Source organism: Tachyglossus aculeatus, chromosome 2 (genome assembly GCF_015852505.1).
Source record: "Tachyglossus aculeatus isolate mTacAcu1 chromosome 2, mTacAcu1.pri, whole genome shotgun sequence".
Lineage (NCBI taxonomy): Eukaryota > Metazoa > Chordata > Mammalia > Monotremata > Tachyglossidae > Tachyglossus > Tachyglossus aculeatus.
In genome coordinates this window covers 92,873,410-92,888,959 of record NC_052067.1, presented here as the reverse complement: position 1 = coordinate 92,888,959, position 15,550 = coordinate 92,873,410, and the positions used below count along the sequence as shown (strand labels likewise).

The 15,550-nt window shown below is 44.5% G+C and overlaps 1 protein-coding gene across 2 annotated transcripts in view; it reads left to right on the top strand.

The window, feature by feature from the left end:
* Positions 1 to 15,550, top strand: part of NKAIN2 (sodium/potassium transporting ATPase interacting 2) — a 1,260,259-nt gene that overhangs the window by 1,230,963 nt on the left and 13,746 nt on the right. For both annotated transcript variants that reach the window (XM_038771617.1, XM_038771616.1), the window contains exon 6: positions 11,264 to 11,345. In XM_038771617.1, the coding sequence (XP_038627545.1) occupies positions 11,264 to 11,345 (82 nt within the window). The remainder of the gene's footprint in view (positions 1 to 11,263; positions 11,346 to 15,550) is intronic.

Sequence of the window (15,550 nt, the reverse complement as noted above, 5' to 3'; positions counted from 1 at the left end):
TGATGATGATGATGATGAGTATCAGGGGTAGTGGGGTATATGTTTATGAGGCCAGGCATGGTGATAGGACTTGTCTGATAAAAGTCAGGGAGAAACTTTGAAAGAAATCCGGCTCGGCCCACAGACCCTCCGCAGATGTGTCTGATGAATGAGGTTGGCGACAGAAGCATCTGCACTGATTTGGCTATTAAGCTACATTTTATTCGCCCCGCGTCTCGGCTGCCAGGAGCCCATCAGCTTCATGACACTGGCAGTGACCTTCCAGGCGGAGCCAGGATGAAATGCCCAGAAGACAGGGCTGCATTCTCCCTGCTTGGAAGAAAGAGGAACAGGGGGCAGCCAGCCCAGAGTCTGCCGGGACCCTTCAGCACAGTCTGGCCTCTTCAGACATGGCCCGGACGATCGAGGGTCTGCCTCCGGGAGCCCAGAGCTACTCTTGGCCTGTCTGTTTGAGAATCCTGGGGTCTGGATGGAGCTCGCTTATAATGTTCTGACTTTTCTTTTGACAAGCTAGTTGTGGGTAAGGACTCTCAACGTGCTGCCCTGCCGAGATAATAGATTTAGGTTCGCTTCCTTTGCCTACACGAATTCCTTTCTTTCTACAAATCCGGCTCCCATAAACTCTTCGGCGAGGCTTTCTGGAGAACTGCCATAGCAAACAGCCGCAGAAGGGAATCACCTGGGCCTCCAAAAGAGAGGGTCTTTTACCTGTCAGTCCATCACCGCACCCAGAAGCATAATTTCCCAGGGCAATTGTGTCACAGTCAACACACATCAAAATCCCGAGTTTGGGGTTTTCTGAATTCAATGTTCGTGATGAAAATATTTGAATGGAAAAGAAGCTCTCCCTAGGAAATACTTTTGAACAAAGAATAGTCAGAAGGTAATTCAGAGTACTTGGTAATTTCTTGTCTCCACTATTATTAATTTTATTCAAATAATAAGGATTAAAACGGATATGGCATTTTGCTGATTTAAACTAATTATTCTTCCCAATACCTCTTTCAGGGAGGTAATTGTACTTAGGCCCACTTTTCAGGTAGGGAAACTAAGGCATACAGAAAAATGAATTTTTAATCCTGACCAAATGAGATTGATACCGTGATTAAGTCACTCTTTATAGATAAATAAGAAATGTGTCGCCAACCTGTCCATCAAAACAAATACCAGATGGGTGTTTTTAAGTCTGTATCGTGGCGCAGAGGTGGGAAGCAACGATTGAAGAAGAGATCCAGACTAAATCTCTGCCTAGAGACTAAAAATTTCCTTGCCAAGCTGAATGCAATGTGGCCTGGGGGTCAGGGCTCCTAGGATCTAGTGCCAGTGTCACCATTTTCCTGCTATGGTACCTTGGGCAAGTCACTTCACCTCTCAGCGCTGCAGTTTCCTCATCTATAAAATGAGAAATAAAATACCTGTTCTCCCTCCTTCTTAGATAGTGAGCTCCTTGTGGAACATAGATTGTGTCCAACCTGATTATCTCTTATCTACCTCAACACCATGCGCATAGAAAGATTGAATCAATGTCATCTTCATAGTTTATATTGTCATAAATGGGAAGGGAATCTTGGAACATAATGGAACAATCTTAGAGAAGCAGCGTGGCTCAGTGGAAAGAGCACGGGCTTTGGAGTCAGAGGTCATAGGTTCAAATCCCGGCTCCGCCACATGTCTGCTGTGTGACCTTGGGCAAGTCACTTAACTTCTCTGAGCCTCAGTGACCTCATCTGTAAATGGGGATTGACTGTGTGCCCCCTGTGGGACAACCTGATCTCCTTGTAATCTCCCCAGCGCTTAGTACAGTGCTTTGCACATAGTAAGCGCTTAATAAATGCCATTGCCAACTTGTACTTCCCAAGCACTTAGTACAGTGCTCTGCACACAGTAAGCGCTCAATAACTACGATTGATTGATTGATTAACAATGACATCAGCTCTTCAAGATACCAATGGAGCTCAGGTGTAATGTAAACAAGCAGCCAAGTTGCCACGCAAAGAGGAAGGCTAAATCAGGGCCTAACAGCGAAACTACCAAAATCTTCTTTTTTGTGTGAGTGTGTTATTTGTTAAGCACTTACTATGTGCCAGGCACTGTACTAAGCTCTGGGGTAGTTACAAAGTAACCAGGTTGGACAAAGTCCCTGTCTTATATGGAGGTCATAGTCTGAATCTCCATTTTGAAGATGAGGTAACTGAGGGCCAGAGAAGTGAAGTGACTTACCCAAGGTCACCCAGCAGACAAGTGGTAGAGCCGGGATTAAAACACAAATACTTTTGACTTTCAGGACCATGCTGCTTCCCAATCTTCACTCCAGAATTAGATGGACCCCTTTAGTGTCTACACAGACTTTTCGTTGAGGCATTAATCACCTGATAAACAGCCCACAGTTTCCAAGATGCTTCCATCATCTCCATCTTCCCCCAACAAACTATCATTCATTCATTCATTCAATCGTATTTATTGAGCGCTTACTGTGTGCAGAGCAGCATGGCTCACTGGAAAGAGCACGGGCTTTGGAGTCAGAGGTCATGGGTTCGAATCCTGGCTCCTGTCCCCCAGCGCTTAGAACAGTGCTTTGCACATAGTAAGCACTTAATAAATGCCATCACTATTATTAAGCGCTTGGGAAGTACAGGTCGGCAACATATAGAGACAGTCCCTACCTAACAATGGGATCAAGGAAGCTTGTTTACATTCTCTACAAGCCAGATCTTGGCTCTTAGCCTGAGGCCTTCTGGACATGTGATAAAGGTGTCTACTCTCTCCTAGATTCACATTTTGACATTCTTCTTCTTCTTCTTCTTCTTCTTCTTCTTCTTCTTCTTCTTCTTCTTCCTTCTTCCTTCTTCTTCTTCCTTCTTCTTCTTTCTTCTTTCCTCTTCTTCTTCTTCTTCTTTTTCTTCTTCTTCTTCTTCTTCTTCTTCTTCTTCTTCTTCTTCTTATTAGTCTGACTTGGGCCACCTGCCAGCTCCCCAGGTTGGTAGATCTAGAGAAGTCTGAGGACCAGCATTCCAGAGCCCCTCCTGGAGTCTTCCCCAACCTAATAATAATTATTATTATTATTATTATGGTATTTGTTAAGTGCTTACTATGTGTCAAGCACTGTACTAAGAGCTGAGGTAGATACAAGCAAAAGGGGGTGGACTCAGTCCCTGTCCCACATCGGGCTCACAGTCTTAATCCCCATTTTACATATGAGGAAACTGAGGTCCACAGCAGGTAAGTGTCTTGCCCAAGGTCACACAGCAGCAGACAAGGGACAGAGCTGGGATTAGAACCCAGATCCTTATAACTCCCAGGCCTATGTTCTAGCCACTAGGTCATGGTACTTCTGAAAAAAGGAAGAATCTGTCCACAAGAGTAGGCCTGCAATCTGATGGATTCTGCTTTTGGCTGCCTAAAGATGTTCATTAAAATAAACACCAGGGGAATACCAGGAACAAATTGAAGTCACCAGTCTGAACCAGTCACCAGTTGCCAGTATTAGAATACCACTGTGGGTAGAAATCCAGGAGGTTAAAACATCATTTCCAGTCTTTAATATGATCATTCATTCATTCATTCATTCATTCACTCGTATTTATTGAGCGCTTACTGTGTGCAGAGCACTGTACTAAGCGCTTGGGAAGTACAAGTCGGCAACATATAGAGACGGTCCCTACGCAACAGCGGGCTCACAGTCTAGAAGGGGGAGGCAGACAACAAAACAAAACATGTAGACAGAACTGTTGACAGGACTGCTGATGGCAGTCAGTAAAGTGCCCTTCACACAGTAAGTGCTCAATAAATATGAGTGAATAAATAAATGAATGAATCTCAATTTATGCCCACAAGCACAAATACTAAAGACAACGATGCAACCACCTTGAAGGAGTCCAGAATCAGGATTCAGTGTTCTCCAGAGAACAGTCAGTCATCTTCATCGTGATCAACAGCGTTGGAGAATATACAGTTCGTTTCACAAGCAAAGCAGATTTGAAAGTAGTCATAAAATTATACTACCTTAACAAGATGCTGATGAGAATTGCCTTGATAAATATCAAAGAGGAGACTGATATTTAGCTGTTGAGAAGCAGCATGGCCTAGTGGAAGGCCTCCCTTCTAGACTGTAAGCCCATTGTGGGCAGGGATTGTCTCTATCGTTGAATTGTACTTTACAAGTGCTTAGCACAATGCACTGCACACAGTAAACGCTCAGTAAATATGATTGAATGAATGAACGAATGAATGAAGGGTCATGGGCCAGGATCTGGGTTCACTGACTAAACCCTCTTCTTTTCTTCTATTCCCTCCTGCATCACCCTGACTTGCTCCCTTTATTCATCATCCCTCCCAGCCCCACAGCACTTATGTACACATCTGTAATTTGTTTCTACAAATGTCTGTTTCCCCCAGTAGACTTTAAGCTCACTGTGGGCAGGGGAAGTGTCTGTTATATTGCTATATTGTACTCGTCCAAGCACTAAGTACTATGCAAAAGGTGAGTGCTCAATAAATACAATTGATTGATTGACTGACTGACTAATCCTGGCTCCGTCACTCGGCTATTGTGGGACCTGAGAAAAGATGCTGAACTCTGTGCCTCAGTTTCCTCATTTGTAAAATGGGGATGAACTTTCTGTTCTCCCTCCCCTTAATTCTCTGAGCTCCACAGGATGAGCTGAATGTCCCCCAGCAATTAGTAGAGTGCTTGGTATATAATAAACACTTGATAAATGCTGGAGTTATTATTACTGTAAGTTTATAATGTCCTTTGAGAGATCAGTAACTACAAGGGACTTGCTTAATAGCAAAATGGCAAAATCATCACCAACGAGGCTCTGACCCCCATTCAATCTTTTTTTTATAATAATAATAATGATGGCATTTGTTAAGCGCTTACTATGTGCAAAGCACTGTTCTAAGTGCTGGGGGGATACAAGGTGATCAGGTTGTCCCACGTGGGTCTCACAGTCTTAATCCCCATTTTACAGATGAGGGAACTGAGCCATAGAGAAGTTAAGTGACTTGCCCAAAGTCACACAGCTGACAATTGGTGGAGCTGAGATTTGAACCCATGGCCTCTGACTCCAAAGCCCGTACTCTTTCCACTGAGCCACGCTGCTTTTATGGCACCTATGAAGTACATACTATGTTCCGGGCACTGTACCAAGCACTGGGGTAGCACAAACTAATCAGGTTGTCCTACATGGGGCTCAAGGTCTTAGTCCCCGTTGTAAGGATATGGTGATTGAGGCCCAGAGAAGTGAAGTGACTTGCTCTAGGTCACCCAGCAAACCTCAAAAATCTCCAGTGGCTACCACTCAACCTATGCATCAGGCAAAAACTCCTCACTCTCGGCTTCAAGGCTGTCCATCACCTCGCCCCCTCCTACCTTCCTACCTTCTTTCCTTCTACAGCCCAGCCCACACCCCCCGCTCCTCGGCCGCTAACCTCTGCACTATGCCTCGTTCTCGCCTGTCCCGCCATCGACCTCCGGCCCACGTCCTCCCCCTGGCCTGGAATGCCCTCCCTCCGCATATCTGCCAAGCTAGCTTTCGTCCTCCCTTCAAAGCCCTACTGAGAGCTCACCTCCTCTAGGAGGCCTTCTCAGGCTGAGCCTCCTCCTTCCTCTCCCCCTTCTCCCCATCCCCCCCGCCTTACCTCCTTCCCCTCCCCACAGCACCTGTATATATGTATATATGTTTGTACATATTTATTACTCTATTTTACTTGTACATATTTACTATTCTATTTATTTTATTTGGTTAATATGTTTTGTTTTGTTGTCTGTCTCCCCCTTCTAGACTGTGAGCCCGCTGTTGGGTAGGGACCATCTCTATATGTTGCCAACTTGTACTTCCCAAGCGCTTAGTACAGTGCTCTGCACACAGTTAAGTGCTCAATAAATACAATTGAATGCATGAATGAAGTTGCGGAGCCAGGACTAGGCCCCAGGTCCTTCTGACTCTCAGGCTTTTGCTCTATTCACTCGCCCACATTGTTTGTCACATGGTTCATCACTTGGTTCATCTGAGTTTCCTCTGATGCCTCTGACTGAGGCAGAATCCTGGGCTGGCATGGACACTGGATCTGATCCAGTTGGGGACTGATGTGTGCTTTTGTGAGAAGAAGAAGGGAGAAGGACAGAGAGAATAAAGAAAAAGAAAGGGGAAGAGGAAGACAAGCACTTAGAACAGTGCTCAAGGTCTTATTACAGTCCTCCACACACAAAAGGTGCTCAATAAATCCCACTGAGGGTAAGAGATAAGTGAACTTAGATTCAATCTTTGTGTTTTTGGTCCATAATCTTTCCTAGATGTTCAAGCTATGTCTAAATAAGATATATGTCTAATCTCTTTTCCCATTCAGCTTCTCATTTAACGGGAGGCCCATAGGTGTACTATAACCCACTGATTTTAAAGTACTATCATCTTGGGCCCATAATCATCATGCAATCATCACCTCACCACAGCAATTTAGGAGAAAATAGACTGAAAGAGGGATGAAAGAAAAATGTCTGTTAGAAGCAACAGTACTGAGAATAAAGAGAAAGCATCACCAGAAAGACACAAAAGATAAACGTGTATTTAAATGTTGTAAAATGTGACTGTTTACTCCATTCCAAACTTTCAGCGGTGTCATTTTTATACTGAGAAGGGCACACAATATAAACCGAGAAGCAACCGGTTTCATTTTACAATAGTGTTAGTTCAGAGACTGCCTTTGGCAGTGTGGTGCTTCCTACTTGAAGATGCTCAGTGGGATGAGTGTCTTTATATCTGGGACTCACAAAGAAAGAACCCATCTGTTGCGGATATCATCATAGAGGCTGGACCCAAATGCTGAGACTTCCTTCACTATCACAGTGAAGGGCTAGACACGTGATCATTTTGGGAAGCAGTATGGCCTACTGGAAAGAGCATGGGCATGGGAGAAAGAGGGCCTCGGTTCTAATCCCAACGCTGCCGATTGCTTGCTGTGTGACCTTGATCAAGACATTTTACTTCTCTGTGCCTCAGTTGTCCGGTTCTCCCTCCTACACAGAGTGTGATCCCCAAACAGGGCAGAGATTGGGTCTAAACTGATTAACCAGTATCTGCCCCAGCACTTAGGACAGTGTTTGAGACAGAGTAAGCACTTAACAAATACCATTTGAAAAAAAGTGCATGTTGGGTTTTAGCAAAGCGTGTTTTCAGTCAAATTTATGTGTGGAACTCAGATTCCCAATTAACTGCTACATGGTGGAATAATAGAGGCCATGTGCAAGTAGGGAGGACACAACAAACGTTTTAGCATTCCAGGGAATAATAATAATATTTATTATAGTATTTGGTAAGCATTTACTATTTGTCTAGCACTTTTCTAAGCACTGGGCTAGTCAGTCAGTCAATCAATTATGTTTATTACTGTGCTTATGTTGCTTACTGTGTGCCAAGAACTGTACTAAGCGCTTGGGAGAGTACAGTATCACATATTGTAGCATATTGTAACATTAATAATAATATGATTATATTGTATTGTGTATATATATATGTACATATACACATATACATGTATAAATATATAAACCAATGTATAATAATAATAATGATGGCATTTATTAAGCGCTATGTGCCAAGCACTGTTCTAAGTGCTGGGGTAGATACAAGGTAATCAGGTTGTCCCATGTAGGGCTCACAGTGTTCATCCCCATTTTACAGTTGCGGTAACTGAGGAACAGAGAAGTTAAGTGATTTGCCCAAGGTTCCACAGCTGACAAACGGTGGAGCCGGTACTAGAACCCATGACCTCTGACTCCCAAGCCCGTGCTCTTTCCACTAAGCCACTCTGCTTCTCAATAATGATGATGGTATTTGTTAAGCACTTACTGTTCGCTAAGCACTGTTCTAAGTGCTGGGGTAGGTACAAGATAATCCCACGAGGGGCTCACAGTCTTCATCCCCATTTTACAGATGAGGGAACTGAGGCACAGAGAGTGAAGTGACTTGTCCAAAGTCACACTGCTAATAAGTGACGGAGCCAGGATTAGAACCCACGAACACTGACTCACAAGCCCGGGCTCTTTCGACTAAGCCAACGGAGCCGGGACGATAGATACAAGATACAAGGATCTACATGGAGCTCACAGGCTAAGTAAGATGAAAAACAGGTATTGAATCCCCATTTTGCAGATGAGGCACAGAGAAGTGAAGTGACTTCCCCAAGGTCTCACAACAGGCACACAGCGGAGCCAAGATTAGAACTCCACTCCTCCGACTTCCAGTTCTCTGCTCTTTCCACTAGGCCAGGCTGCTTCCCTAAGCCCAGTCAGCACAGGGATGAAAGGTAACAAACAGTAATAGACAGGAGAACCTGGCATAGGCAGTGTGGACAAGGCGATACTCTGGGCATAAGGAGGAATCGGGGCAGGCTCCAAGACAGCGATGGGCCAGATGAGGAAACACAATATGAAATGGATTGGTGGCTGGAGGTCATTCTTCTCAGCTACCTCTGTAGGCACAGATGAGCTCCCTTTGACATGTTCAAAAACAAAGGTGTCTTTACGCGAGAACGTAAAAAATGTCAATCCTAGGGCAGAGTAACGGTCCACCCGGATCGTTGTTCAGTCACTGTTAGTGACAGGAGGACGTTTGAAGGAAATGTGATGGTTGCCCTTCCTGACATCCACATTGATGTTTAGGAATGAGTCATCTAACATCCCAGCTTTCCACCTTTACATCCTCATTTTCCCTTTAGTAACTCATTAAAGGCCCCCTGTCCGTAATGGTTTCAAACCATTCTTCAGCCCTCTTCCATTTTGGCTGCATACAACTCCTTGCAGCAACAAATCCCGTTGCTTATCCATCTGGGGAAGCAATGTGGCCTAGTGGATAGACCACAGGCCTGAAAGTCAGAGGACCTAGGTTCTACTTCTGGTTCTGCCACTTGTCTGCTGTGTGACCTTGGGCAAGTTACGACACTTCTCTAATCTGATTAGCTTCTATCAACCGCAGTGCTTAGTGCTTGGCATATAGTAATCACTTAACAAATACATTTGCTATTGTTATTATCTCCCACCAAGGTAGTATAAAGACTTCTCTTTTTTTTCAGGTTAGAACCTTCTCCCCTTAACTTTGGTGGGTGGCCCTCATCCCAGTGGGAGGGATTTGGGGAACAGCAATTCCATGTTCATCCTGACCATTCCCTTCATAATTTTATAGACACCGTAGGCATGACTTTGGGCCATTCTATTGGCCTGGGATACGAAAAATATTTTCCATTTACTCAGGGGTAAGGAGATGACTGATTTTTTATTCCGACCCTATGCTCTTTCCACAAGACCACACTCTGTTTCTAAAAGAAAAAAAATGTGGTATTTGTTAAGACCTTACTGTGTGCCAGGCACTGTACTAAGCTCTGTTGTAGATACAAGCAAATTGGATTGGACAGAGTCCCTTTCCCATGTGGGCCTCATAGTCTCAATCCCCATTTTACAGATGAGGTAACTGAGGCCCAGGGAAGTGAAGTGACTTACCTAAGGTCACACAGCGGACAAATGGCAGAGCCAGGATTAGAACTCTCCAGTTTCTGCACCATCGAAATGTCATTCTAGTGAGGAGCAAGGTGACCGAGGTGACTGATCAGGGATGTCCCACTCGCCCTGTGGCACACCTGTTTTCCCAAAGATTTTTGCAATCCGGTTGACAACTAACAAGAACTAGGGACTGCTGGTAGAGGCAGCCTCCCAGGGAAGCCTTCTTAGGGTTCCTCCCAGGACACCCCAAGATTGTTTACTATGGTAGGCTGGTGCAGTCTTCTGCTGCTCGAAAGAGAAGCGACTATTTCAGCCCCTGCACCTGCCTGCATCATCCTGAGATAATAATCATAATGACAGTAATTATAATAATTGTGGTACTTGTTAAGTATTTGCTATGTACCGCAAGCTTCCATTCCTAGATTGGGCAGTGGCTAGTGAGTGGAAGGCAATCTGCTATAAGTCAAAACTTCCCCGTGCTGGGCAGCAGCAGCATGAGACAGAGTCGAGGGCGAAGACTCGGGTTTAAGGCGCGGAAGAAGGCAATGGTAAACCACTGCCATATTTTTACCAAGAAAACTCTATGGATAAACTACCAGAATGATTGTAGATGGAGGTGGGGTGTTCTGGGAGAGATGTGTCCATAGAGTTGCTATGGGTTGGAAATGATTCGACGGCATAAGACAAGATGTACCACAAGCACAGAACTATGTGCTGGGATAGATACAGTATAATCAGATGGACAGAGTCCCTGTTCCACATGAGGCTCACAGTCTGGGTAGCAGGGAGAAGCTGCAGTGAGATAATGCTGCTCAAAGGATGAGACAACTCTAGATTGTAAGCTCATTCTGGGCAGGAAATGTGTCTATTGTCCCAAGCGCCTAGTACAGTCCTCTGCACACAGTAAGTACTCAATAAATGTGATTGAATGAATTGAGTGAGAGAATGACAACAATCTCATGTTCTCATTCCATTTGATGCAATAGTCTAATAGCATGGTCAATGATCCCAGAGTACTTAGATTCCATTTGCACATTGAAAACCATAAAGCGGTCAGCAATAGAAGTACGGATTACTCTTCCTTCATCGTATTAGCTGCATATGTCTGGAAAGTTTGAGTTATTGTTCTGTTTTTTTCCAAACCGAAGCAGTTTGAGGGCAGGGACCCTGTCCAAGCCGGTTTACACAGGATACACTGAAGCAGCCTGCCTGTCAGTCTCCCAATAAATTCTGCAGCTGAACACACACTGAGCTCTAGTAACTGCACCATTCATTCATTCAGTCGTATTTATTCAGCGCTTACTGTGTGCAGAGCACTGTACTAAGTGCTTGGGAAGTACTAGTTGGCAACATATAGAGACGGTCCCTACCAACAACGGGCTCACACCCTCCATGATTGGAATTGCTGCCGGAAACTTCCGTGTTAAAAGGAAATAAAAAAGAGAATGACTCACAGAATTTATAGTAATAAGAAAAAAAAACTTGTGTATTCTCCAGTTGGGTCTTCCTTGCTGGAAGCAAATGTAGAATTCTTTCTCCAACGTGAATATGGACTCTCCTAAATCTGTAGCTGAGTCTTTTAGATAAGCCAAAAAAATAATTACCCAGAAGAGACCGCCTGTTTTTTTCCACATTCTCCACAATTAGTCACTTTCGGTTTAATAGATCATTAGGTGGTCTGTGGCGGGAATCTGGGATAAACTGTGTTCTTGAGTGTTTATCTCTTTTAAAAAGTTGTAACTAATGAAGCCCATTTTCCCCTTTCAGTTGATTTCATAGGTGGGTTCGACTCTTACGGCTATCAAGGTCCACAGAAGACATCTCATTTACAACTACAGCCCATGTACATGTAAGTATAGAACTTGGCAATTTGCGGCAGAGGGGCCCAGGAGATAATACGGGATCATTAAACTGGAAGAATGATGTGGCTCTTACCGGAGGAAGAGGCGAAGATTTTCTTGATGACTGAGTTCACCTACTCATTCAGTACTTTACTCTTCCTACATAAAGATCGCTAATGGCATATGCCTCATTTTTTAATAATGTTCATTTTGCAAATAAGAATCTCATGAAGGCTGCCCTAGCAGTATTTACAGGATCAATAAAGCAATGGTATTTATTGAGGCCTTACTGTGTGCATAGCATGGTTCTGAGTACTTGGCAGAGTAGAATGGAGTAAATATTATTATTATTATTATTATTACATTTGTTAACTGTTTACTATGTGTCAAGCACTGTTCTATGCCCTGGGGTAGATACAAGTTAATCCAGTCGGACACAATCCCTGTATCACATGGAGCTCATGGTTTTAATGATAATAATAATGATGACATTTATTAAGCATTTACTATGTGCAAAGCGCTGTTCTAAGCACTGGGGAGGTTACACAGTGATCAGGTTGTCCCACAGGGGGCTCACAGTCTTAATCCCCATTTTACAGATGAGGGAACTGAAGCCTAGAGAAGTTAGGTGACTTGCTCAAAGTCACACAGCTGACAATTGGCGGAGCCAGGCTTTGAACCCATGACCTCTGACTCCAAAGCCTGTGCTCTTTCCACTGAGCCACGCTGCTTCTTTTAGTAGGGGGGCGGACAGGTACTTAACCCCCATTTTACAATTGAGGAAACTGAGGCACAGAGAAGTTCAGCGACTTGCCCAAGGTCACACAGCAGTCAATTGTCAGAGCCAGGATTAGAATCCAGGTCCTCTGACTTCCATGCTCATGCTCTTTCAACTGCAGCATTTGCAACTTTCTACATATTAGGGTTTTTAATCATTCTCAAGGAGTTAAATACACAAATGACATGATGCTTTGTATATTCTTACTGTCTAGAAATGCAATCAACTTTAGAGTTCATGGGAAATGGAGAGGAAATCAGAATAGTCCTAACCAGTTCCATCCTCACACTTTCCCTTCAACACTCAAAATACCTGGGCTATAATCAGTGGGGTGAGCACAAGGGAGCAGTTTCCATGGGTAGTAGTAGAAGCAGAGCATATCATCAGGTTCAAGAAGAAGAATAATGGCATTTATTAAGCACTTGCTATGTGCAAAGCACTGTTCTAAGCACTGGGGAGGCTACAGAGTGATCAGGTTGTCTCACGGAGGGCTCACAGTCAATCCCCATTTTACAGATGAGGTAAATGAGGCACAAAGAAGTGAAGTGACTTGCCCAAAGTCACACACCTGACAATTGGCAGAGCCGGGATTTGAACGCTTGACCACTGCAGCGTGGCTCAGTGAAAAGAGCACGGGCTTTGGAGTCAGAGTTCAAGGGTTCAAATCCCGGCTCTGCCAATTGTCAGCTGTGTGACTTTGGGCAAGTCACTTCACTTCTCTGGGCCTCAGTTACCTCATCTGTAAAATGGGGATGGAGACTGTGAGCCCCCCGTGGGACAACCTGATAACCTTGTAACCTCCCCAGCGCTTAGAACAGTGCTTTGCACATAGTAAGCGCTTAATAAATGCCATTATTATTGTTATTATCATATTATTATTATTGGTTCAAATCCCAGCTCCGCTAATTTTCAGCTGTGTGACTCTGGGCAAGTCACTTAACTTCTCTGGGCCTCAGTTACCTCATCTGAAAATGGGGATTAATACTGTGAGCCCCACGTGGGCCAATCTTGATTACCTTATATCCCCCCCAACACTTGGAACAGTGCTTGGCACATAGTAAGTGCTTAACAAATACCAACACTATTATTATCAACCTCATCACCTTGTATCCTCCCCAGCACTTAGAACAGTGCTTTGCACATAGTAAGTGCTCAATAAATGCCATTAACAAACAAACAACAACACTGACTTCAAAGCCCATGCTCTTTCCACTGAGCCACGAATGTGCATAATTAGATGGAGAAGAGGTCTATAACGGGTCACTGGAGAAGCAGCATAGCTTAGTGGACAGAGCACAGGCCTGGAAGTAAGAAGGACCTGGGTTCTAATCCTGACTCTGTCACTTGTCTGCTGCATGACCTTGGGCAAGTCACTTCACTACTCTGTCCCTCAGTTACCTCATCTGGAAAATAGGAATTAAGACTGTGAGGCCTATGTGCTCTAGGCCTGGCACATAGTAAGCACTTAACAAATACCACAATCATTGTCATTAGTATTATTATTATTGGGAAAGTTTGTGATGGAGAAGGGGAAGTTAGAAGGCTGAGGAAAGGTTGATACAGAGTCATGGACAGTAGCTTCACAATTGACTACAAGAGGAGAAGTTAGAGATGGAGAGGGAATGTGTTGGAAGACCTCTCCAGAACTCTGAAGGTGGGTACACAGTAAGAGGAAGTGCATGGTTTCTTCAAATGTCCTGGGACCACAGTCAAAGACAGAATCCGGGGCCATTAGTCTGACCCGTTTGGCAATACTAATAATAACAATTGTTTGCTAAGCACTTACTACATGCCAATCACTGTATTAAGCGCTGGGGTACGTACAAGATCATCAGGTCCCATACGGGACTCACAGTCTAAGTAGAAAGGTGAACAGGTATTGAATCCCCACTTTTTAGATGAGGGAACTGAGGCACCGAGAAGTTAAGCGACTTGCCCAAGGTCACATAGCAAACAAGTATTGGAGTCGGGATTAGAACCCAGGTCCTCTGACTCTCAGGTCGCTACTTCTTCCACTAGGCCACACTGCTGTTTACGTTGGCATTTTCTTACGGCTTCCAGGCTTAGATCCAATTCCTGAAGGTATCACTGAAGGACAAAATTGAGTCCAATCCATCTGGGAAGTGGCGGGGAAAGAGCACAGGAGCGGTGTCACCGACCAACCTTGAAGCGGGGATCGAGTTTGTTTTGGATTCTGAGTCGAGAATGAATGAGAGACCCCAGGTGGTACAATGGATAGGTGTTTATTAGTTACAACTGACAATCAATACAGAAGAAAAGCACTTCGATTGAGTTCCCTGTGGCTACATTTTAGTTAGATATAGTTGTGGCCTCCTATCTCCTTCCTTACGTGCCGCGGGGCAAGCCTATTACGGTAGTTCAATATTCACGGCTCCCACAATTACCGACCCCGCCAAGTTCCCCATCCTAACTTGGGATGGTCCTATCCTCTGTCACAGAGGGTAGGGGTGCCCATTTCAGACCAACTGCTGCCCTCTCCACAGCGGCTGCAAAGCCCGTCCGCCCCAGCTCAGTCCGGCTTCTTCTATGCCTCCCCCGACATGGAAATGTTGAGCACTGCCACGTCCCCATCTCGTGATTGTCCATGTGCTGGGTCCAACTGGACCATTTTCCCTTTGGCACATATACCATGCCACCCCACCAGTTGAGCAGAATAGGGGCAGATAAAAGATAATCAGGTCCCACATGGGGCCCACGGTCTAAGTAGAAATAGGAGGAGGTATTGAATTCCCATTTTACAGATGAGAGAACTGAGGCACCGAGAAATTAAAAGACTTGTGAAAGATCACACAGCTTGGGCTCTTGAAGTATATCATTTGAGACCCTCACGAGGTCGGGGTGGGGTGAGGGGGTGGAGGGAGCAGAAGTCCACAACCGGGAGTCAAATTTCTGGTTCCCCGTTCTGCCACTTGCCTGTTTTGTGACTTTGGACAAGTCACTTAAATTTTCTAAGCTTTTATTTCTTCATCTTTAAGGAGCCCTGTATAGTAATAGTAATGATGATGGTATTTGCTAAAGAGCTTTTAATGTGTTAAGCACTGTTCTAAGCACTGGGGGGAGATACAAGGTGATCAGGTTGTCCCACGTGGGGCTCGCAGTCTTAATCCCCATTTTACAGATGAGGTAACTGAGGCACAGAGAAGTGAAGTGACTTGCCCAAGGTCACACAGCTGACAAATGGCAGAGTCAGGATTCAAACCCATGACCTCTCACTCTCAATAATAATAATAATAATAATAATAATAATGGTGGCATTTATTAAGCACTTACTATTTCCGAAGCACTGTTCTAAGCACTGAGGAGGTTACAAGGTGATCAGGTTGTCCCATGAGGGGCTCACAGTCTTATTCCCCATTTTACAGATGAGGGAACTGAGGCACAGAGAAGTTAAGTGACTTGCCCAAAGTCACACGG